At 44.3% G+C, this 26,000-nt stretch overlaps 1 protein-coding gene across 3 annotated transcripts in view; it reads left to right on the forward strand.

The window, feature by feature from the left end:
* Positions 1-26,000, forward strand: part of DPP6 (dipeptidyl peptidase like 6) — a 2,034,493-nt gene that overhangs the window by 1,486,821 nt on the left and 521,672 nt on the right. For all 3 annotated transcript variants that reach the window (XM_069647934.1, XM_069647936.1, XM_069647935.1), the window contains exon 11: positions 7,809-7,932. In XM_069647934.1, coding sequence (XP_069504035.1) covers positions 7,809-7,932 — 124 coding nt within the window. The remainder of the gene's footprint in view (positions 1-7,808; positions 7,933-26,000) is intronic.

Here is a 26,000-nt window from a genome sequence, read left to right on the forward strand (position 1 = left end):
AGCTCACTGTGCTGCCAGAGGTGGTGGTGGCCCATGCAGAAGAGCTGTATTGGCCACACAACAACAAGACGTCCTCCAGCACAAGAATGTTATTTGGACAGAAATAAGGGACAAAGTGGCAGCCGTGAGTAATGTCCCACAGGACTTTGATAACAAACGGAAGCACTGGAATTATCTGAAAGACAGGTTGCGGATGCCCATCTCCAACCACCGTAGGGACACTGTGGCCACAGGTGGAATAACTGTGGCCCCACTGCAGCACACACCATGGGAGGAGAGGGTGAAAAGCATGCTCCACATGGCAGGCCTGTAGGGTGTGGGTACAGCGGAGACGGGAGCCAGCTGCCAGGAAGACCCTGGTGATTACATGAGTGAATCATGGGCCCCCTGCACAACAACTGCAATGGAATGGCAAAAGACGCACTTGCAGTCACCATGCAGAAATTCACCCAGCCAATGCAGAAGCAACACATGAAAAACCTCGGGACAGCACATCAATGGGCATGGTAGGTGTGAACATGTAAAATGCACACCATTCACAAGACGGGGGTCCTCATGTATGACATTCCCAACAACCATGGTACAGCAAGTTTCATGGACAGTCACCCATTCACAACATATATCACCACCACGTCAAACATATATCGCCACCACCTCGTGCCAGCACTTTCAGCACCAATGTAAGAATACATCCACTGAAGTGCTGCCACACACTGAACATATGGCACAAATGGAACAGCTTCAGATGTCTGGGTCAAATATCCAAGAAATGCAACAGGGCAGTAAGGGTAAGGCCCCTCTGAAGAGTACTTCCCACCTAATGTCTCATTTCCTTTCTCAGCCGTCAAGTACATGGCACCACAGTCCAGGCACGGCACACGTACCCAACACTTGAGATTCACACTTAGTCATGAGGCCACTAATCCATCATACTGCCTGTCACATGAAGACGACCGCCATGTGGTGGTATGTCACTGTGACCCCATTGCACATTGCACACACTGCAGGTGAGCACACCCTACAACCTTCCAAAAAGGGTAATGATGCACTCTTTTCTGTCTCCCAACAGGCACGCAAGATACCCAGGTCCCCATGTTGGCCACCAGTGGGCCCAACACACCTGGGCCTCCAAGTGTAAGGAAGGGAGCAAGCCTTGCCCTACCCAGAGAGAGCATTCCCCAGAAGGAGACCTCCAAGACAATCCAGTGCAAGGGCCCTGCTGCTGGCACCTCTGGGGGTGCAGGCACACTTGCAACAGTCGTGGCCCCAACAGTGCCCACAACAGAGCCTGTAGGACCTCCAACCACTGTCAGCTCCCACCACTGTTGGGGAGTCAAATGTGCAATCACCCACCTAAATACGGATGACATACAGGCAGTGGAACTGAACACTACACTGTACTCCAGCACCACACCTGCTGTTGCTGCAGCACCTGACTCTGGCACCCCTGGCTCCACCTTTCCAGCTGCCCCTGTGAGGTAGATGATGCAGGGATTATCACCTCTATATGGACACTTGCCCATGCAGTCTTCTCCCTCCCCTTTGTATTTTCACTGTGCCCTCCATTAGCACCATATGGAGGACACCGAATCACTTCCAGATGATGATGAGGTGCATGGTGAGCAGGCGTCTGGCAGCCAGGCGAGGCTATTCTGTCCCTCTCCAAGGCCAGTGCCACAACACAGCATGGATGACATCTGGGAGAGGCTCACACAGATGGAGCCGGGCAGAACAGGATGCACCCATGGGTCAGGAGCAACAGTCTGATGGACAGACAATGAGTGATGCAGTACTAGGTGCCTCCGATGGGTGTCTACTGCCCTGGACCGACTGTGTTGTCTTGCTTTTGTGTGAAATGCTAGTACCACCCTCATGAGCCGAAGGGTGCGGGATTTGTGGGAGCAAATGTAGGCAACCAATGAGAACATCTTCAGGGCCCTAACCCTTACCCTTCAGCAGGTCTGGGACAGTGAACGGGACCGCTCCATTTCAACCACCCCTACTGAGGGATCTGTGGTGAGCACCGCACCAGGGCGCTCCTAGAGCTGCACCTATCGTACTGCTACTCCAATGACAAAGGGTGGAAAGAGGAGGATGAAATGGACACATGTATAACACACACTGCAAGGGTATTGTGTTGTGGATGAGGGTGTGGGGAGGGTATTGTGCTGGGGAGTTTCACATTTGAGTATTAAATACAAGTTAACTTGAAGCAATCCTAGGGCATTCCTTTTTGTGTGAATGTGATTTCTTCAATACGTGGCCATTAGGGGTCAAGTCCTAAAAATAAAAGTGGGGGGACTCATCGGCAAACGCTATGGGATGTGACATCGCCAGAAATAACCATATCAAGAAGAAATATGCACATTTCATTAAATTGGCTTTGCATACCCACCCAAATTGAACAGGACGAATGGCATTTGCCTTTCATAAAATCAACACACACAAGACCAAGACAGGATATTTTCTTCTGATAGTGTTATTGGAAACGTTAAAAGGTGTGCATGTTTTGAACTCCAAGAACCAATACAAATGTTTTCCGTGGAACTTGTAGTACCGAAATGGGATATTTCACCTTTAGTTGTTTATTTTCCATCAAGTTATATACGGCAGTGGTGAAGTGTCTGGCCTACAAACCTGATGACTGCAGTTTGGCTTTAATTCATAAATTCAACACGGACATCCAATGTTTCTCTTTTAGCTTAGGCGGACTAATTCCACCCTCTGAATAAAGTGGGAGGACTACGTCCCACCAACTTGAGTACTGGTGGGTACGTGCAAAGGGAAGCAACGTGTGATTATCGTTGTGATCAGTAAATGTATTTGAGTTATTCCGCATCATACATCCATTCATTCCCTCCTCCTGCTCACTGTGCGGCAGCACTACACCTGCAGGTAGTGAGTCGTTGTGTTCTGGGGGTGTCATGTCCTCATCAGGGCGCAGGGGACATTTTGCCTGAGCCAGATGTTGTGCAGCGTGGCACAGACAAGAAATGTGTCCAACCTTCTCTGGCCTGTGCATCAAGGCGCCTGTGGTCTGGTGTAGACATCGAAAATTACCCTTCAGCAGACCAAAGGTTTGCTCTATGCCCAGCCTATTCTCGATGTGTGCCTCATTGTAGGCCACCTCCTGTTGCAAACGTGAATTTTGCACAGATGTCATTAGCCATGGTAGCTGGGGGTATCCAGAGTCAACTGCAAAGCCAAAGTCCAAATATGCATTGTGGATGTGTTGACTAGTCTAAGGGCATGTTGATGGACACTCAGTGAATGCATTTTTCGAGATTTGTTGTACAACATGATTTACCATCAGAGTGTCTGTATGTAGAGTCATTTGCTATGGGGGAACAAATGCATTGTCATATTACACCATGCACACAGCTCACTGGCAGCACTCGTCGCTTTCATGGTCTGTGATTAGCATGGCGGAATGCATGTTGGCTGTGTTGGGCTTGTGCGTTGCTATCACGCATGTGCCCAGACGGGTGAATAGGTATTGTGCATGTTTGTGGTGTCTGTGTTCCATTATGGCATAGTTGACGGAGTACATGGCATAACTTTCTGCCAGTGTTGCATTGTGTTCATGCAGTGTTGAAATGTGACATTCGATGTGTAGGGATGTGTTGTGTTCAATTGCATTGTGGTTCCTGCAGTTGTGTGTGTGTGTGTATTGCTAGCCTATGCACTGTCAACATACTACTGCATTGTTCAGCATGTCCTCTTCGGTGGGTTGGTAGCTGTCATGTGATGTGCTGTCATGTGCAGGGTGAGAGGGCACGTCCTGCATGTGCAGGGCCTTGACGGGGCATTCATTGTTCAGTTGTGACAATGCCCCTCCCCCCCACCTTGCATTTCACTGTTGCTTCAAGATCAGTTTGTGTGATGGCACTTGTACTCACCCAGTATCCATGTCTTTTGCCCTGTGTGCCTCTCTATGTATACCGGGAGTACAGGGTGTTCAGCGGGTTGTCAGTTAAGGTCCATGGTGAGGAGCTTACTGGGGTATGGGTGCTCACCTTGCATGGTATCTCCTCCTCCTCTCTGCACCATGTGCTGCTGTTCCAGCCTGTGCAGCTCGATCTGGAGGAAGATCAGCTGCATGTTCCAGTTTGCAACAGCTAGTGGCAGCATGGTGTTGTAAAATCTGTTTGGGGAAGCTATGGGCCTTCTGCACTCCTCCTGAGTGGACTGGGTGCAACTGTGACTTGATTTCCATCATCTGTATGCATTTACCTCCACCATTTAGGTGGATGTAACTGCACTGTGTTTTGGGCGGAATAACTGCCCCTTTTCAGTGGTATTTCAACTTGGAATACCGTAGTAATACCGTTTTGTATCTTGGCAGTAATACTGCCAGCGAATTAGCGCTGGGTGTTCATTCTGCAATTTGTTGGCAGTAATTCCACTAGCCGTAATTCCGCCGGGGCTAATTCCGCCAATGGATTTACTGCTGACTCATGATTCGGTGGTATAGTAAAAGTGGCAGTAATTCCAATGGCGCCACTTTAACCTTATATCTCCAGGCTCATAATGAGCCCCATAATCCTTTGGCAACATAATGAACAAACCAAAGTGCACAAACGCTCCATTCTGCTTCTGCTTCTGCATTTAAGCCATCTGAACAGAAACATGACATGTTGAGCAATGTTGTACCAATTTACATGCGCAACTAGGTCAATGTGAGAAAATGTATTCATGAGATGAGGATTGTTATGACAATACAGTTGCACAGCACATGAACTGCTTAAATTATTCCAATGAGGATGTAATTGATTGTGTATCTTTTGGTTAGCACAGTAAAGTCAAGTCACTTTGGTTTGGTTTGTAAACGTGAGGGTGTTTTTTATTAGTTCAATTAGTAACGTTCAGTGTTGAGGAAATCTCTGGGGTCCCTTGATGCACTAATGGAATTTGTTTATCAGTGATGAGAAATGACAGGTTATGTGAAGCCAATAACAAAAGCATTTTCATGAACAAAAATTGACAAATTAAATAAATTAGATATTTTCATATCAATTGACTATGTAGTATAATAAACACTATGTTAGTACATACATCTCGTCTGCAAGAGTGGAGGCAGGGTAACACAGTCTGTTTTGTGTATACATACACATGCAAGCTGAGCAGTCTGGCATGGTGAAACAGTCATGCAAATAAGATTGCAGTGCATGAAAACCTCCTTTCTACCCTGACGAGGTTTCTAGACAAGTCTGATCTCAAATTCTCGTCAAAACAGGTTCTTTCCTGTTCTCCCAAACCATCAACGACAACATTGACACCCTTGCTCCTGCCCCGGATGACTTTTGCAACCATCCTTCACCACTGGAACCTTCCCTTCCCCCTGAAGCACACTCTTGTGCACTCTCTTCTCAAGAAACCCTCAGCTGACCCATCCTGCCCAGCTATCACCTGATCTCCATCACTCCTCTCCTAGGCAAACTCCTCGAAAGGCTGGCCATCTCCCAGCTTAATATTCACACTGATCTGTTGGTTCTCTCCATGACCATCAGTCTGGCTTCAGCACAGACAGAAGCATGGAACCAGCTCTCCGGAACATCTGTAAAGAACTGCTCTCTAACCTTGATTCTAATCTCCCCTCTGACCTCATCTTACTCGATCTCGCTTCTGGCTTTGACACAGTCAACCATGCCATTCTGCTCAATCGTTTCCATGATGACCTGGGTATCATCGATTAGGCCCTTGCCTGGCCGACCTTGTTCCTCTCTGATTGACCCTCTCATGTCCAACGGGTCCTATCTTTCCTCTATTTCACTCGCTACCTGTGGTGTTCCCCAGGGGTCTAACCTCTCTTCCTGGCTGTTCAGCCAATAGCTGGCACCTCTTGCCCACCGCATTGCCGCTCTCTGCTCCAACTTTCAGTGCTATGCGAATGACACTCAGCTCATTTTCAGGCTCCCCTCTACCACCTCCTCTCCTTCTCTCATCTCTGACTGTCTGTCTGCTATCCAGGAGTGGTGTGCCGCCAACGATCTCGGCCTTAATGCCAGTAAGACTGGGATTCTTCTCATCGGCACACCTGCACCCTCCTTTCCTGTCACTCTCTGGCCGGCCTCCCTTGGCCCTCTTGCTGCTTCCAACTGTGATGCTAAGAACCTCCGGGTCATATTCGATGCCAAACTCTCCTCTTCTCCTCACATCTCTGACGTCTCTAAGAAGTAAAACTACCAACTGCACCTCCTCAGAGGTATTCTTCCTTTCCTCTCCTTCACCCAGAAGCTCACTGTCTGTAGAGCTCTGGTTCTCTCTCGGCTGGTCCCTTGGCCTCAAGCCCAGGATTGTATTTCTCCAGCACTGAAATCTCTGTATTGGCTCCCGGTGGCTGCAAGGATTAAGTTCAAGACCCTCTGCATTGTCCACAAGGCCTTCTGGTGCCTGGGTCCTCAATACCTCCAACTCTCTCTTCGTAAATACCTTCCTACTCGAGCTCTTCGCTCCTCCACCTCCAACTCCCTCAGGGTCAGTCGCTGCTCCAAGCATTGAGTTGGTGGTAGATCTTTCTTTGTCTGGGGCCTCGCTCTGGAACAGCCTCCCTGCCTCTCTGAAACTCGAGGAGAACCATCTCCGGTTCTGGAAGCACCTCAAGACCTTCCTCTTTGCTTCTACCTTCTCTCTTCCTCTCCCCTGCTGATTGCCTGTCTGATACTGCACTGGTCACCTGGCTACCCTCTGTTTTCTGGCCCAGGTCCCTACCCGCCCAGTTGCACACCCGAACTGCCTCCTGGCAACCCTTGCAGTTGGGTCTGTATATGGAACCCTACAGTCCCCCTACCTGCACTTTTGGACAGCTGCTGTCTGCACTTACCCTTGCACCTGCCACCTTCTGGCCGCACATATTGTTATTGTTTTGATCCCATGTACAGCACTGCCCCCTCCCTTTTCCCCTCCCCTGCACTTGCGCGATCTCAATGTAACTTGTCCTAGTAATATTGTTGTCTCTGTCCTCCCTCTGTTCCACCTTCCTTGCCTCGTAGGGCCTTGAAACACTTGTGTATAGGCGTGTTACAAATACCATATCATATCATGTGGTGGATAGCGGTGGAGGGAGGGCACTGGTGGTTGGGGATATGGGAAATAGTGCTGGCAAGAGTTTTGGGATGAGTAGGGAGGGAAGGCTAGGTTGTTGGAGATGAAAGCGGATGCAGGGCCAGGGCGTAGCATGGTCTGAAAACAGTCACATATGAACATGAAATAAGGAGCACTAACCATTTAAGATGTGAGGTTATCCAAGAAGTCCTTCCGAGTGCAAGTAAGCAAAAAAAGACCATCCACAGCCGGGAAAAAAAGCATATTGAGAGTCCCTGCATCAAGAAATTGTTAATGCCTTTTATCAGGCCAAGTAGTTTGGAAATAAGTTGTGCCCCTGTACCAGATCTAATATTCAGGGCCTTTGGTTGAAGAAAGAATGAGACATCCGGTTTGAACTATTAAGGTAAGCAGGGGAATGCCAGTTGTGAAGCTATACTGATAAGACTTCAAACTTGGGTTCCATTATCCTATATTTTCTTGTTCCTGCCTATGTAAAAGCTACACATAAACTTCAAGAAAAAACTGAAAGTTATTGTGTGGCTGATTTTGTATGCATGTTGATGTCATAACATGACACACATGATAAACACAGGTACACTGCACCTATTACATGTCTAGATTAAAGCTATTTCCGTATGTAAAGCAGCTGGAAACAAACAGCGGCTAGAGGTGCAATAAGATCAGACATGTGGACCAGTTTGTGTTTGCTTTCACCGTTATCTGGGTGCCAATAATCAATGTATTGCTTTTATTTCTTTTAGGGAATACTACATTACGATGGTGAAGTGGGCAACGTCAACTAAAGTGGCAGTAAACTGGCTGAACAGAGCGCAGAATATTTCAATCTTGACCTTGTGTGATGCCACCACAGGAATTTGCACAAAAGTAGGTGACGTTTCAAAAGATTATCTTTTGATAGTATAACTATTTAAAATCCACAACCTTTGGGTCTACTTTGCAGTTGCTGCATGGTATGCCGTCAGTGATGCTGACATTTCTACAGTCTTAAAATTGAAAGAATGGGTTGGATATATACATAAGAGTGAAATCATGTTTTTTCAATTTCAACCAACTATCGGTTTCGATTTGACAATTGCATTTGTTTACTTTTTTATGTAATTATAATTTGTACCTCACAATCACTTTAATTGTATTTATTTATTATTAATATGATAGCGTTTTTTTAAACAAAAACTTTACACATAAATCAATATCATATTGATAAATTTCATTCAAATCAGTCAAAACAATATATAGCTGATATAGCAAATAACAGATACTATAATTCGCAATTGAAATAAAATTCATATGTATATGGATAACATTTCCAATCCAACTAAAGGTTTATACCAGGATTTAGGTCCTCAGAACACAGTTTATGTTACATTCAGTTCAGTATGTATTTAATATTCAAATGAGGATATGTCAATGTGTTGGTATCTTATTATTAGAAGATTATTGGCACAAAGCCACACTCTGTAAAGGGACAGATGAAGATTGGCGTTAAGAGTATTTAAACATATATGCCAAAACCCACCCTCCTCAATAAAGTCCATGTTGTGAACAAATCTCTCATAAGGTTTTACAAAGAATGGCGCCATAGCTGTAGATTTTGCTAATATGTGTCTAGTGTAATAACTGCCGATACAATTCAGAAGCACTTTGCAAGCAACAATGGAAAAGTCCTACCTTGTCTTCGGTTTCTCCTGAAGGAGTGAAAGTTTGCCGGAGACCCCTTCCCATACCTTCCAACACAGGTATCAAAAAAAGGGGTTCTCCGGGAAACCCTCTTAGAGGGACAAAAACCCGGTATGGATGTAGTCCTGTTGGTGGTTCGCGTAGCTCCCTCACGGCTGGAGTAGGAAGTTTAACCAGATTGAGTCGCGATGAATCGTCTTAGGTGAGACTCTTCTGTGGGAATAGGATAGATAGAATTAAGTATCTATAACACCCTTCACCTTATGGTTACTCCAGGTTGAATGAGTGAGATGTACCTGTGGGAGAATCCCAAGGAATGTTATGGAGAGTCTCTGATGGCTGGTGATGCGTTCCGATCTACTATTGGTTAAAGAAAAACAGAAGGGAAGTGTTTACATAAGATTTTGTGGGAAGAGAAGTGAAGGGTGGCAAAGCCTGAATGTTTAGATCCCTACCTGTTGGGTAGGCAAGGATGCAGAGATCGTGTGTTGAGTCTTGGGGGTTCGAGGGTAGTGTCGAGACAGGATCGACCAAAGGGTAAGAAGACCATTGAGTATTTCGTCCGTAAAACTGAGTCGGGTGGAGCGGCTGGGTCGGACTGGATAGGGGTATATGGAGGAAAGTCCTGTAGGAAATGTAAGCAGAGTACAGTAAAGAAAGGCTTTCCTAAATCTAACTCAATGAGAGGCGTGTATCGCAGTTTCAGTAACTCACGGAGCGGAGCTGTGATGAATCGTAGCAACGCGTAGTACTCCTGGCAACTCTCGTTCATATCGTACTTCCGGAGTGGAAGGAGGAGGCTCGCTCTCGTCCTTCTCACAAACCACTAGACCGCTCCTCTGGGCCGGAGGCTCCCTGTTGGTGGTATGAAATCGCATTCGCGGCTGTAACCGCCAACGATGCCCGAGAGTAGGACGCCGAAACCTGGGTGTAACACTAGCAGTTTCCAGTTCCTTCTGCTTGGTACAGATTCTACAGAAGCTTTCATTTTTAGGTATTGAACGTTCAGATCCTGTAGTTGCAAGTAGTGGTAGATGGTTAATACGCATGAGTAGTATACATCACCTTAAATTAACAGACAGACATAGATTCAGGTATTTCTGTGCTTTCTTAAAGGTGTATAACATATATGTTACAAAGACATCGTTTTTCAGGTTTTCTAAATGGGCAAAATTACTTTGCCAATCCCAAATGTTCACATGGTGACCTAATTGAAGTTTCAAATGATCGTAATCTTCACCCCATTTAGGAGACCAGTTGATTGCTCTAAACAATTTGGCCATATCTGCTGTAAATGTAATTTGCTTATTACTGCAGATATCTTCCTCAATGCAAATCAGTAGAGGATTTAATGGGCACATATTGTCATTGGAAAATAGCAGCAGGGGGAAGAGGAAGTGCCATATCCATGTTAACAACAGGAGTTGGTGCCACCTGTTAATGGGTTGTATAAAGGAGCACACAAGGTCTTCTTCAAATGTCTGAAAGGAGAGGGTCACAATTCTGAGGGTGAATGTGGACTCTGGATAGGGTGAGATGAGGTTGATATCTGATAGGGCTAGAGAGATGGGTGTGGGGTTCCCACCTTTTAAGTTCTGGCTCATTTAGGTTGCACTTCAACTCCACATATACGTGACCCACAATTAAGGCCATAGATGTGTAGAGATGAGGTTTGACATCTCAGGGTAAGTTATATATTTGGGGTCGTATTTGGTTGCAATGGCTTGATTCTCAGTAACAAGCCATTTTACGGTCGGCACTGGCCTTATTTGTAGACACCAGATCATGTGCACTAGCATATGACATTGCTAATGTAGATGCTCATGTGATGAGAGATTTTGGGCCCCAACCTCCCGGAAGTTCATTCATTGTTTCCCAGAGGGTGAGTGCTACCTGATAGAGAATTGATTCACGGTATTCTATTTTTGATTTTAGCATTGGTGTCCTTTATTAATTTATTTGCTTTTTTCTTGGTTGATGCGTCACTGGGGTGTTGTTCTTGCATAATAAGGTATACTCATTAGAATGGATCACAATGATTTTATTTCATTACTCAATTTTTCGAGTGATTTTAATTACAAAAAAACATTTTTATCTTCTGGTCCTCAAGGGTTGATTTCTGTTGTTTGTTCCTGCCAAAGTCGGAATACCCTCAACCTACTGCCGAAACCTAGAACCCCATGTGAAGAAGTTAATAACACATGTGTGTGGCTGCACAGTCATCATGACTAGAACTGTGATTTATGTACACCCCCGAATCCACGATTAGGCCAATTCTGCCTTTTTAGTGGTTGTTCTATATGCCCAGTCAGATAGCGAGGTTGTTGCTGATACTTCAAAGACTGTCTATTGCTTGACTGACATATTTTTTTGCTTTTGTATAACTATATGTTTCAATATATGTCAGTTTTTCGTTTTACTCAGTCTGTGTCTGTCGATTTGTCTTAAAGACATGTTTTATTGATTAATTGATTTTGCCAAATAAATAACTTGCAGTATGAAAGGCCTACAATAATTAGTTGTCTTGCTGATTTTTTAACAATTGTAACTCACCTGACTTTGATTGATACTGTCAGACTTGAGCAGAAATACATGTCTCACTCTGCATCCTTTTAGACAAGAGATTTGAGAAGAATGCCTTTCTATGGAGGAATCATTCCCTGGCGAGACACTCTTTTTGTTTATAGTGATATTGGCCCAGTCCTGCCAGAGTAGGGGATACTCTCAAGTTTATGTTATGTGTAGTGATGCCATTTTTTAGGGTCATGCATTTACCCTGTGAACTTTGCTAGACCCTGGTCGCCAAAGACTATATTAAACCATTACCAGACCATTGTTGACCATCATTAGAATATGGTTGAAAAGAGTTAACTATTTTCAGACCATTGCCACCCATAGCTGATCATTGCTCACCATTGCCATGCAGGCCACCTCCCCTATCTCTCTGCCTGAGACCTAGGAGGAGGCCTGCGCAACTGAAGCCACAAATGTTGGGTTCGCCATTACATGTTTGATTAGCTTCAATTATTTCCTTAAACAAAAAAAAAAGTGAACACGTTTCGAAATCACCTCATTACGAGTTTGTTGATGATGCAGTGAAAAAGTGGCAGTATTTCAATTATCGCCACTTTTTTTTGCCGGTAATTTAATTACCACTGCTTTTAACGCACTGCAGAATTCCAGTCTGACCTTGAAGGGAAACCTCCAGCATGACGCTAGAGGCAAATGCCCCACTTTAAGACCAAAAATCTGCAGATTTACGATGCAGAATTACAGCTCACGGTAAATAAACACCACCATACCACCACTCCTAACCCGGTGGTAAACCTACAGGACCGAGTGGCGGTGACAGTAAATGATTTTGGTGGTAAATCAGCAGATTTACCACCAAACTCGTAATGAGGCCATATTTTTTTTTAAATGTATGATGAGACGAATGCGAATGGCCTTGACTCGCAAATTCTGAATGGCAGCATCTTAACTACTCATGATATCTGACAAGAGTAGAACCCTGTACTAGTGTTCGCTCCGGCCCTGAACCAATCTTTAACAATCAGCAAGCCTGATCATTAACGTACCTTACTCGATAATCTTCCTGCAGAAATAGCAGCTGCTGGGCCCTTTATGGATGGTCAAGATTATCAAGTGAATCAATCTATTCAATCTTCCTCTGGCAATAAGAAAGGTAACACAAAAAGGTCTAAAAGACTGCGGAGGAAGAAATATTGAAAAACGGCTGATGTTGTCTTAAATCAAAGTGCTCCTGGTAAGGAGGGGGCGCTAAATGTAATGCAGGCTCCTTGCCAATCACATCAGCCAACAGTGCATGTGTTTCATCCTCAGATGGTTATAATTCTGTGCCTAGGAGTAAGGAGAATAAGGGATCTAAAACTGGTGCTGTGACCCGGACATTATATAGATTGCTCCATAAACCTAAAAGGCATCTGTGGCCTCTATGCATGATAGCATGGGCCTGGACTCTTCCTCTCTCTCAGAAAGCTCAATGGATATAGTGATAGAATATCCTGATAGGGGTGAGTCCTGGTACAGGGTGACAACACTGCCCAGATGATCAGGACAGTCTGTCAAAGCTAGTGGAGAAACCAATACAAAATCTAAATACTCACAGAGTAAAAGTGGTGAAATGTAATTAACTATTCCCTACAAATAACAGTCCATATCGGAATAGACAATTCATATAGAATGTAATCCATTGCATACCTGAGCTCTCTTATATAACTGGCAGTGAAATTACTCTCGTTGAACTGGTCTGTAGTTCATTTTATTTCTCCAGTTATTGTTGAATACATTTGATCTTTTATGATACATTTTATCAACATAGGCTTTGAATTATCCTTAAACATCGACCCTGCTACTGACCTTGAGACCAATCCTGCATGGTCCAGAGAACTTAAGGAACAGGAAAATGACTAAAAACTTGGAGGGCCGGACAATACAACAGCTTTCCTCGAAATTAGATCATTTCAAATTGGCTGATGTTAATACTAACTGTGTCTGGCTCTCTGCTGTGTTGTGTGGGAAAAAGATTGACCTTGTTCTCCGAGGAGAAATGGTAGTCTATCTCCAAGCGCTCTTTAAAATTAATTTCTTGGAACACAAGTGGTTATCATTAATTTCTGACGAAACAAGAGGTGGTGTCCATCTTGGAAAGGGCAGACTTGTTTATACTGTGGAAAACATGGCTCATGCATCAAGTGTGTATTGATGGATGTGTTATTCAACAGAAATTGGCATCATGAAAACAATTGCGCAGGCCTTATGGTGGGCTATTTATTGGAGCCAAATCCAATATCGGGCTCTATGAGTATATGCCTCAGCTTGTTAACTCTTATGCTATGGCCGCTATTGTCACTGTTCCATCAACCATGTGTCAGGAATGTATATTTCATGTAGTAAATATACATGCCGCGCCTGGTGGTGTTTATCCAAACTTATTATGAAGTATATTGATTGTTTTCTCCAAGCTTGGGTATATGAGTTTCCTGGGTATCAATATATCGTGGTTGGGGACTTCAATTATTATTATTATTATTATTATTATTATTATTATTATTATTATTATTATTATTATTATTATTATTATTACTATTATTATTATTATTATTATTATTATTATCATTGCATTTATTGAGCACGGACCTAGCTTCAAGAAGCAATGGAGCGCTTTACCGAGGTATACACCAATACAGTTACACAACCACACCAATACAGTTACATAACCAAGTGCTTTACAGATGTGTACAATGTTACGCATGCATAACTGAGTGCTTTTCAGAGGTAACAGAACAGATATACAGTGGGGGTAGGATACAGAGGGGGGGTGATAGCTGTACCAGGTGGCAAGGAGGAGAGGGATGTCTTGCGAGTCAGGTCACGCGCGGGGCGACGGGATGGCTTAGGCGTTAAGGAGGTTAAGGAGGAGAGTGTCATTGAAGAGGTGGGTCTTGAGTTCCTTTCTGAATTGTAGGAGCAAGGGCCGAGTCTGATGCCGACGGGTAGGAGGTTCCATAGTCTTGGGGTGTAGCCAGAGAAGGCTTGGTTTCTGGTCCTTTCCTTTTTGCACTGTTGAATTTCAAGTCTGCGCGTATCCTGGCTTCTGGTGGTGCGCTGTCTGCCAGATATGCAGAGTTTCTTTGCAAGGTAGCTGGGTGACTTGAAGGTGACTGCCTTATAGATGATGCAGCAAGACTTGAAGGTAATTTGTTATTGCAGTGGGAGCCAGTGAAGGTCGATGAGGGCTGGATTGATGTGGTTGTATCTGCGTAGACCGGTTTATAGTGAATAAGTCGAATTCAAAAAAGTTGAATGCTAAAATGTGGAAAAAAAAAATTTGAATGTGTTTTTTTTCTATTTTTTTTTTAATGGGGTTCCCCCCCCTACCCCCTGTTTATTTTTACTAGCTAAAGCCAAAAAAACATAAAAATAAAAAAAAACACAATTGAGGTTTTTTTTGACATTTTTTTTGTTGACATTTTTGGATTCGACATTTTGCATAAGACATTATGACTGGCTACCGCGTAGACCCTTGATGAGGTGTGCAGCTTTGTGTAGGACACTTCTCAGAGGCACAAGGGAAGATGATGGGAGGCCTTCAAGGAGTGCATTGCCCCCATCTAGGTACTACAGGGGCAGTGCTTGAATGGTGGATTTAAAGTTGTCCAGAGAGAGGAAGGGCTTGACTTTTTTGGGAGGGAGAGCTGATACCAAGCTGTCTGAGTTTTCTTAGCTATGTGTGTCTTGAAGGAGAGGTGTTTGTTGATGTGGATCTCGAGGGACTTGGCACAGGAGGTGAGCTTGGGTTTGAAGCCCTCAGAGTTCAGGTCGATAGCCATGTCTGTGTGTTCGGTGTTGTTGGTGAGGAGTAGGAATTTGGTCTTTTAGGGGTTGAGCTTTAAGTATGCACTGGACATCCAAGACAGGATCAGCGCGAGGCATGTTTTGAGGCTATGGATTTCCTTCATGGAGTCAATCTTGAGGCATAGTTGTGTGTTGTCAGCATATTGGTGAATGTGGATTGTTTGTGTGTGGCTAGGAGGGCTCCCAGTGGCTCCGTTTATAGATTGAAGATCACTGGGGAGAGGATGGAACCCTGCAGGTGGCAGGTAGCATTGGGGATCTAGAGGAGTCAATATGAACAAACTGCTTGCGGTTGGTGAGGTGGGACTTGAACCACCGTAGGACAAGGTTGCTGATCCCCATGTGATGAGGTATGGTGTCTATAAGCACCTGGTGGTCTACTATGTCGAAGGAGGTTGAGTAGATCCAGAAGGCAGGGGTGTCCATCATCAAGGATGTTGAGGGCGTCGCCTACCACTTATATGGTTTCTTTCTCCATTCTGCATATGGGTCTGAATCCGGATTGGTAAGTTTGCAAGAGATTGTTGTTGTTGATGTGTTGCTGCAGTTGTGTGGATACCGCTTTGTCGATGATCATACCTCGGAAGGGACGATGGATGATGGCGTGATAGTTACCTAGGTTGACAGGATCCAGAGTGGGTTTCCTTAGTATACAGTGGATTTGTCCTGTTAGGGTCCCTGGGAAGGTGGCTTGAGTTAGAAAGATGTTAATGATCTCCAGTTAGGGAAGGAGAGCTTCTGCGGGGAGGGTTTGAGGGTAGATGCTGTGAGAATTTCATCTGTATATGATGTGGCTTTGAGGGTGGCTAGGGTTTCTACCAGATCCTCTGTCGAAAGAGTCTTGAATATTGTCCAGGGTGTGGAGATTTTGCGAGGAGGTACATGAGGCGGGTCTGTGGATAAAGAGCTGGCATCTATGTGCTGCCGAATCTTGTTGACTTTGTCAATGAAAAGGTGTTGATGGAAGTGGATTTTTTGATGGAGTCTGGTATGGCAAGGTGGAGTACTGGTTTGAAGCACTGCTTGACCGCTTTGAAGAGGGCTCTGCCTTTGTTGTCAGATTCCGCTATGGTATTCTGATAGTAGGAGGCTTTGGCTGTGTTGATTACTTGTCAGCGGGTTGCTCTGAGTTCCTTCAGGAGTGCCAGTTAGGATGGTGTCCTGGAGCGGCGCCAGGTTTTCTCTTGTTTCCCGATTAATCTTTTTAGTTCTTGCTTGCACCAGGGTTTGACGGTTTCGGTTTGCAGGTGCGTTGTTTCAGAGGCACGTGTTGGTCAATGGAGGCTGAGAGGGTGGCGTTTAATGCTTTGAGTGGAGAGTCGCAGTTTGGTTGGGGTGTTCGGTCCATGTAAGGTGTAGGTTGATGAGGTCTTCTGTTAGGGCTTCCACTGGGAAGTTCTTTAAGGGCCTGAAGGTTTGTCTGCTGGGTTTCTGCTGGGAGTGCTTAACTGTGGTGTTGTGCAGGATGTTGAAAGGCACAGTTGGGTGGCCAGACAAGTGAAGCAGAAGAGGAGAGCTGTACTGGAGGGAAGACCGTGCAATGATTAGGTTGAGGATGTTATCTTTCTCGTGTGTTGGCTCTTTTGTGTCCTGTGTGAGGCTGAGGGTCTGGAGCAGGCTGGTGGCTATCAAAGTAAATCCTTTACGTCAGGAAATGCAGCTTTTCCCCTGGATGGTCATCCCTCTTTCTAGAGCGGGAGTCTCTGTCCATGAGATCCTCCCACGTAGTTCCAAACCCAAGAGGACTATCGGGTAGCGGCCACACTTCCCTGACCTCATGGGAATGTGCTCCCCCTCAGGGAGCAATGATGGCATCCAAGGATTTGTCACAATAGTCTTGAAACCATGGCAGAATATTTCCCTGGCCGATGGGTTGACTATAAATGAGAATGAAAAAATAATTTGACCATTATCACTGTGAATAATGCGACTCCAAATTTTACATGGAAAATTGGTAATATGCCCACTAAAATCTGCCCATTCTTGTTATTCCTCAGCTGGCATGTAAAATACTGTCCGGTTTTATTATCCCAAAAGTTTTAAAGAAAGTAAGAGTAAGACTGATGCCCTGCTGAAAGGGTTATGTGATCAGAGTGTTATTTTAACTGGATTCTCATCTCTAATGTCCCAAAAATTAGACACTTTCACTATTGTTGCTGGGAAAAAGAAATGGCGGGACCAGCAGGTGTACTGGTTTAACTGATTGTTCTAAACCTCAATCCAGGTTGCCCACTGTATTGAAGAGCCCTCTTGCTTCTAAAAGTGAAATTGTTAGTGCTAGGGCTTAGTTTAAAAAGATCTTAGCCAGTAGGAAAAGAGATATTGAATCTGCAACCTGGGCTGACTGAGTGCGATCCTCTGAAAGCAATGATTGAAAGTTTTTTTTTTTTGTTGGAAACTGTGAACAATGGACCTTTTTATAAGTACAAGACCCACGGGGTGGACACTACCGTTTCAGATCAGGCATGGCTAGTCAATTGTTCTATCCTTAGAGTGTAGGACTTGGCGGAGCTGCTCCCGATAGGACTTTGGTGGTAGATTATCCATGGATAATGCAGGAAGATGTGTGAGAAAAGATTGCATTCACTTTTGGCGAAATGTCCTTAGCTACAGGGTGCTAGGACCAGATAGTGTATCGGCAGATCTTTGTTTATTTTAACTGATTTGTGGACTGCAATTTGACTCTGGGGTTCAATGCAATAAGTTCAGGTCATTTGGTTCCTGCTTCTTGCTCTCGTGCCATTATACAGTCAATATACAAGAAAGATCGACCCACCTCATATAGACCTTTATTCTTTTAGATTCTCTTTTGGACAATTTGGGGCGAGCTATTTGAGAAAGGTTGGAAGCCTGGGCGGTTGGTAATAATATTCTCTCTCCCATCCAGTTAGGGTTCAGATCTGGCTTTGGCACGTCTGAACATTCTCTGAGCTTATAAATGGCACATCTGAACATTCTCTGAGCCTATAAATGGCACGTCTGAACATTCTCTGAGCCTATAGCTTGTTGTGGCCTATTCCTTGTTTGTGAAAGAGGGGCCAATTTTCCTTGCCTTTATGGATCTGAAGACAGAGTTCAATAAAGTTACTTGCGAAAGGTTTGGGCAGGTGCTCAGATCCATGAACTACCTTTTCATTTTAATTAATATTTTAATTAAATTGCATCATTCGGCCCAGGCCTTTGCGAGGAATGGGGCAAATGGACAGTGTACCGCCTTTTTTTTACAAAGAAGCTGGGTGTGTGCCAGGGCTGTGTTCTAGCACCTGTGCTCTTCTATATTAATGTTATATTTGAATCGTTGTTAAACTCCACTCCACATGTCTTTAGGCTGGGCAACAGAGTTTTGCACTCTTGGCGTACGTGGATGATATGCTATAACTGGTGTATATGCCTCGAGTGTTGCAGAAGCTCATCCAAGTTAACACTTTATTCATGGACTCTTTAGAGCTAAGTGTCAATGCTCAGAATCGGTCGCTTCAAGGGGAAATGCCTAACAAAATTTCCAGCGATGTTTAGCAAGGGTGTCTTGATTTCCACAGTCAATGATTTTGACCATGTTGGAGTATCGTTTTTGTGAAACTTTACCCCCGATCTTCATGTAGCAATACAGACCATGACATTTAAGTTGACATAGTCCTAAAAATATATAATGGAAAAGCGGCTTTGTTCGCAAAGTATGGCATGGAGTTGCGGGGTAATAGAAGTTTTAATTCAAGTTGTGGAGAATGATTTTATTTTAAAAAAGAGTGTTGGGAGTTGCTTGTGTGGCCCCCAGTTTTAGGTTTCATCTTGCATTAGGCTGCAAGTTCATTAACAATGTTATTTCAGCACAGCCTGTATTTCACTGGCTCTGACTCTGGGGCAATGCCAATGCTGAATTGACACATGAGTTGATCAGATATCTGTTCCTCAAAATTCGAAACCAGAGGATTCCCTGGCTGAGGTATATAAAAGCAAAGGTGGTGGAATTAAATGCAGCTCAATTCTTTCACCCGCCAAATATCCTGCTGGTCAGTGTGCTTAGAGATGTGAAAGCAAAGTTCTGCTCGCATATCCTGGAGAAAAAGGACACTTTGGAGATGGTGAAACACTCGAATAGGAGGCATGTGATTATTGTGACTCTCGGTCTGCAAAAGCATTTGTTATGGGCTGAGAAACCTCCAAGCGCATTCCGTTAACAAGGGAACGTTTCGATCGTCTTCCTCTGAGAGTGGTGGTGGCAATTTGGAAAAGTGATAATGCCAACCAATTGTGCCTTTTGTGCAATGCCCCAAGGCAGGATCTGGCTAATTTCCTGTTATTTTGTCCTGTTTTCGCCAAGATGAGAGCGCAAACGCTTAGACCCCTTCTGAATGAATTACAGTTTTTCCACTATACACCTGCATTGTTTTATTTGCTTTGGGCGGACTCTTCTCAAGTGTGTTTGGCTGTTTTGTCATTTTTGAGGAATGCTCTGAATAGAAAGAAATATTTGTTGAAATTCTTTGAAAACTGACTGACCTGTTTTTATAGTGTTTTAATGGTTTCATCTGTGATTGAGTATTTGTATGTGTTAAGGTTATAAAAAAATCACAGTTGGTTTAAGCAACTGTCACCAACCCCCAATGTTGGTTGCTTGTGGCACTGAAAAAGTTACTTGGATGGTGATATTTTGCTTATTGCATTTTTCTGCTATAGCACTGGGGCTTTTTTAGATTTGGGTGTGACAATGTATTTGTTTTGATATCATATTTAATCAAGTTTTAGCAGATGTTGTGCTTTTATTGACCTTCAACACTTGGAATTTATGAGGACCATGGTTCATTTTATATTTTATATGATAGCTATTAATAGCAGACACAGGTTCTATGTAATTTGAGTGACATAAGGCTTTAAATGCATTTTGTGAGTAAGTACTTGTTGCTGCCTTATATGTTTGAGGACATTGCATTATATCTCTGCTCCCCGGTCACCTGTGGGGTGTCACTTAGCTGCACTTGACACTGTACTGGGGTTTGTTATTCTTAATTGTTAACTGTGAAGCCTAGCTTTAACTGTGAATTCAATTTAGAATGTGTACATGCTAAGAAGGTTGGAATAGTGGCTGTTGATTACGTCTTTGGGACTTTTCAATCTATTTCATATCATATGTGGCAGTGATGTCACCTAGTGGGGCAGAGGGTAGGAAGAAAGATGAGAACTGGGTTAGCTCCCCATCATCAATTCTAGTTGCTTTTTGAGCAATTCCTTTTGACGATACCCATGCTTTGTTAATCACCCTGGGTCTTCTCTTAGAATCCGAAGCTATTTCTCCTGTTTTTTACAACCCTTTGAATGTGCCGTCTTTAAATCAACAAACCCCTTCAGTGTGATTGCCTGTGTCCATAAATGAAATGTCCCTCATTGTACTTCCCCCCTACAATCCCCCATCTGTATGTACTCCCTTATCAATAATAATAGAATATTTCAAATTGATTCACATTTGTTGGATCACCCACCTATAAAGCTGCCGTCCACCAAACCAAAAGTGACTCCTACAATGATAGAATCACTAAAGCTAAATCAAGCACTAAAGAATTATTTAGTATCCTTAGAGAGTTGGAATCTCCCACACCACCACCTGAGCATGGCCGGTGCAAGGGATGTTGTCACCCAAGGCAAACTGTCAGTTTGGCGCCCCCCACTCTGGGTCCTCGATCGGATCAAGACTGAGAAGTTCCTTTTGGAGGGGCATATATTTAACCCCGGATGGGAGAGTGGCACAACCCCACCCCACTCCCCCCACAGCTCCCAGGCTTCAGCCCTGGAATTTAAATAGACAAACAAACCAGCCTAAGAAATGTCTACTTACTGTGATTTAAACAACTACACTATGTCACATAAAGAAGAAATAGAGGTTTCAGTGAATGTACCAGCTTTAACCCAGGTGTCCTGAACTGACCAACAGAAAAGCGGTGTCCACGGGACTGGCTTGAGCAAGAAAACTATCTAGCAAGTGCAGGCCTTATGGTGGGCTATTTATTGGAGCCAAATCTAATATCGGGCTCTATGAGTATATGCCTCAGCTTGTTAACTCTTATGCTATGGCCGCTATTGTCACTGTTCCATCAACCATGTGTCAGGAATGTATATTTCATGTAGTAAATATACATGCCGCGCCTGGTGGTGTTTATCCAAACTTATTATGAAGTATATTGATTGTTTTCTCCAAGCTTGGGTATATGAGTTTCCTGGGTATCAATATATCGTGGTTGGGGACTTCAATTATTATTATTATTATTATTATTATTATTATTATTATTATTATTATTATTATTATTAGTATTATTATCATTGCATTTATTGAGCACGGACCTAGCTTCGAGAAGCAATGGAGCGCTTTACCGAGGTATACACCAATACAGTTACACAACCACACCAATACAGTTACATAACCAAGTGCTTTACAGATGTGTACAATGTTACGCATGCATAACTGAGTGCTTTTCAGAGGTAACAGAACAGATATACAGTGGGGGTAGGATACAGAGGGGGGGTGATAGCTGTACCAGGTGGCGAGGAGGAGAGGGATGTCTTGCGAGTCAGGTCACGCGCGGGGCGACGGGGTGGCTTAGGCGTTAAGGAGGTTAAGGAGGAGAGTGTCATTGAAGAGGTGGGTCTTGAGTTCCTTTCTGAATTGTAGGAGCAAGGGCCGAGTCTGATGCCGACGGGTAGGAGGTTCCATAGTCTTGGGGTGTAGCCAGAGAAGGCTTGGTTTCTGGTCCTTTCCTTTTTGCACTGTTGAATTTCAAGTCTGCGCGTATCCTGGCTTCTGGTGGTGCGCTGTCTGCCAGATATGCAGAGTTTCTTTGCAAGGTAGCTGGGTGACTTGAAGGTGACTGCCTTATAGATGATGCAGCAAGACTTGAAGGTAATTTGTTACTGCAGTGGGAGCCAGTGAAGGTCGATGAGGGCTGGATTGATGTGGTTGTATCTGCGTAGACCGGTTTATAGTGAATAAGTCGAATTCAAAAAAGTTGAATGCTAAAATGTGGAAAAAAAAAATTTGAATGTGTTTTTTTTCTATTTTTTTTTAATGGGGTTCCCCCCCCAACCCCTGTTTATTTTTACCAGCTAAAGCCAAAAAAACATAAAAATAAAAAAAAACACAATTGAGGTTTTGTTGACATTTTTTTTTGTTGACATCTTTGGATTCGACATTTTCGACATTTTGCATAAGACATTATGACTGGCTACCGCGTAGACCCTTGATGAGGTGTGCAGCTTTGTGTAGGACACTTCTCAGAGGCACAAGGGAAGATGATGGAAGGCCTTCAAGGAGTGCATTGCCCCCATCTAGGTACTACAGGGGCAGTGCTTGAATGGTGGATTTAAAGTTGTCCAGAGAGAGGAAGGGCTTGACTTTTTTGGGAGGGAGAGCTGATACCAAGCTGTCTGAGTTTTCTTAGCTATGTGTGTCTTGAAGGAGAGGTGTTTGTTGATGTGGATCTCGAGGGACTTGGCACAGGAGGTGAGCTTGGGTTTGAAGCCCTCAGAGTTCAGGTCGATAGCCATGTCTGTGTGTTCCGTGTTGTTGGTGAGGAGTAGGAATTTGGTCTTTTAGGGGTTGAGCTTTAAGTATGCACTGGACATCCAAGACAGGATCAGCGCGAGGCATGTTTTGAGGCTATGGATTTCCTTCATGGAGTCAATCTTGAGGCATAGTTGTGTGTTGTCAGCATATTGGTGAATGTGGATTGTTTGTGTGTGGCTAGGAGGGCTCCCAGTGGCTCCATTTATAGATTGAAGATCACTGGGAAGAGGATGGAACCCTGCAGGTGACAGGTAGCATTGGGGATCTAGAGGAGTCAATATGAACAAACTGCTTGCGGTTGGTGAGGTGGGACTTGAACCACCGTAGGACAAGGTTGCTGATCCCCATGTGATGAGGTATGGTGTCTATAAGCACCTGGTGGTCTACTAGGTTGAAGGAGGTTGAGTAGATCCAGAAGGCAGGGGTGTCCATAATCATGGATGTTGAGGGCGTCGCCTACCACTTATATGGTTTCTTTCTCCATTCTGCATATGGGTCTGAATCCGGATTGGTAAGTTTGCAAGAGATTGTTGTTGTTGATGTGTTGCTGCAGTTGTGTGGATACCGCTTTGTCGATGATCATACCTCGGAAGGGACGATGGATGATGGGGTGATAGTTACCTAGGTTGACAGGATCCAGAGTGGGTTACCTTAGTATACAGTGGATTTGTCCTGTTAGGGTCCCTGGGAAGGTGGCTTGAGTTAGAAAGATGTTAATGATCTCCAGTTAGGGAAGGAGAGCTTCTGCGGGGAGGGTTTGAGGATAGATGCTGTGAGAATTTCATCTGTATATGATGTGGCTTTGAGGGTGGCTAGGGTTTCTACCAGATCCTCTGTCGAAAGAGTCTTGAATGTTGTCCAGGGTGTGGAGATTTTGCGAGGAGGTACATGAGGCGGGTCTGTGGATACAGAGCTGGCATCTATGTGCTGCCGAATCTTGTTGACTTTGTCAATGAAAAGGTGTTGATGGAAGTGGATTTTTTGATGGAGTCTGGTATGGCAAGGTGGAGTACTGGTTTGAAGCACTGCTTGACCGCTTTGAAGAGGGCTCTGCCTTTGTTGTCAGCTTCTGCTATGGTATTCTGATAATAGGAGGCTTTGGATGTGTTGATTACTTGTCAGCGGGTTGCTCTGAGTTCCTTGAGGAGCGCCAGTTAGGATGGTGTCCTGGAGCGGCGCCAGGTTTTCTCTTGTTTCCTGATTAATCTTTTTAGTTCTTGCTTGCACCAGGGTTTGACGGTTTCGGTTTGCAGGTGCGTTGTTTCAGAGGCACGTGTTGGTCAATGGAGGCTGAGAGGGTGGTGTTTAATGCTTTGAGTGGAGAGTTGCAGTTTGGTTGGGGTGTTCGGTCCATGTAAGGTGTAGGTTGATGAGGTCTTCTGTTAGGGCTTCCACTGGGAAGTTCTTTAAGGGCCTGAAGGTTTGTCTGCTGGGTTTCTGCTGGGAGTGCTTAACTGCGGTGTTGTGCAGGATGTTGAAAGGCATAGTTGGGTGGCCAGACAAGTGAAGCAGAAGAGGAGAGCTGTACTGGAGGGAAGACCGTGCAGTGATTAGGTTGAGGATGTTACCTTTCTCGTGTGTTGGCTCTTTTGTGTCCTGTGTGAGGCTGAGGGTGTGGAGCAGGCTGGTGGCTATCAAAGTAAATCCTTTACGTCAGGAAATGCAGCTTTTCCCCTGGATGGTCATCCCTCTTTCTAGAGCGGGAGTCTCTGTCCATGAGATCCTCCCACGTAGTTCCAAACCCAAGAGGACTATCGGGTAGCGGCCACACTTCCCTGACCTCATGGGAATGTGCTCCCCCTCAGGGAGCAATGATGGCATCCAAGGATTTGTCACAATAGTCTTGAAACCATGGCAGAATATTTCCCTGGCCGATGGGTTGACTATAAATGAGAATGAAAAAATAATTTGACCATTATCACTGTGAATAATGCGATTCCAAATTTTACATGGAAAATTGGTAATATGCCCACTAAAATCTGCCCATTCTTGTTATTCCTCAGCTGGCATGTAAAATACTGTCCGGTTTTATTATCCCAAAAGTTTTAAAGAAAGTAAGAGTAAGACTGATGCCCTGCTGAAAGGGTTATGTGATCAGAGTGTTATTTTAACTGGATTCTCATCTCTAATGTCCCAAAAATTAGACACTTTCACTATTGTTGCTGGGAAAAAGAAATGGCGGGACCAGCAGGTGTACTGGTTTAACTGATTGTTCTAAACCTCAATCCAGGTTGCCCACTGTATTGAAGAGCCCTCTTGCTTCTAAAAGTGAAATTGTTAGTGCTAGGGCTTAGTTTAAAAAGATCTTAGCCAGTAGGAAAAGAGATATTGAATCTGCAACCTGGGCTGACTGAGTGCGATCCTCTGAAAGCAATGATTGAAAGGTTTTTTTTTGTTGGAAACTGTGAACAATGGACCTTTTTATAAGTACAAGCCCCACGGGGTGGACACTACAGTTTCAGATCAGGCATGGCTAGTCAATTGTTCTATCCTTAGAGTGTAGGACTTGGCGGAGCTGCTCCCGATAGGACTTTGGTGGTAGATTATCCATGGATAATGCAGGAAGATGTGGGAGAAAAGATTGCATTCACTTTTGGCGAAATGTCCTTAGCTACAGGGTGCTAGGACCAGATAGTGATCGGCAGATTTTTGTTTATTTTAACTGATTTGTGGACTGCAATTTTGACTCTGGGGTTCAATGTAATAAGTTCAGGTCATTTGGTTCCTGCTTCTTGCTCTCGTGCCATTATACAGTCAATATACAAGAAAGATCGACCCACCTCATATAGACCTTTTTTCTTTTAGATTCTCTTTTGGACAATTTGGGGCGAGCTATTTTAGAAAGGTTAGAAGCCTGGGCGGTTGGTAATAATATTCTCTCTCCCATCCAGTTAGGGTTCAGATCTGGCTTTGGCACATCTGAACATTCTCTGAGCCTATAAATGGCACATCTGAATATTCTCTGAGCCTATAAATGGCACGTCTGAACATTCTCTGAGCCTATAGCTTGTTGTGGCCTATTCCTTGTTTGTGAAAGAGGGGCCAATTTTCCTTGCCTTTATGGATCTGAAGACAGAGTTCAATAAAGTTACTTGCGAAAGGTTTGGGCAGGTGCTCGGATCCATGAACTACCCTTTGATTTTAATTAATATTTTAATTAGATTGCATCATTCGGCCCTGGCCTTTGCGAGGAATGGGGCAAATGGACAGTGTACCGCCTTTTTTTTACAAAGAAGCTGGGTGTGTGCCAGGGCTGTGTTCTAGCACCTGTGCTCTTCTCTATTAATGTTACATTTGAATCGTTGTTAAACTCCACTCCACATGT

This window comes from Ambystoma mexicanum, chromosome 2q, assembly GCF_040938575.1.
Source record: "Ambystoma mexicanum isolate Mex_15411 chromosome 2q, UKY_AmexF1_1, whole genome shotgun sequence".
Lineage (NCBI taxonomy): Eukaryota > Metazoa > Chordata > Amphibia > Caudata > Ambystomatidae > Ambystoma > Ambystoma mexicanum.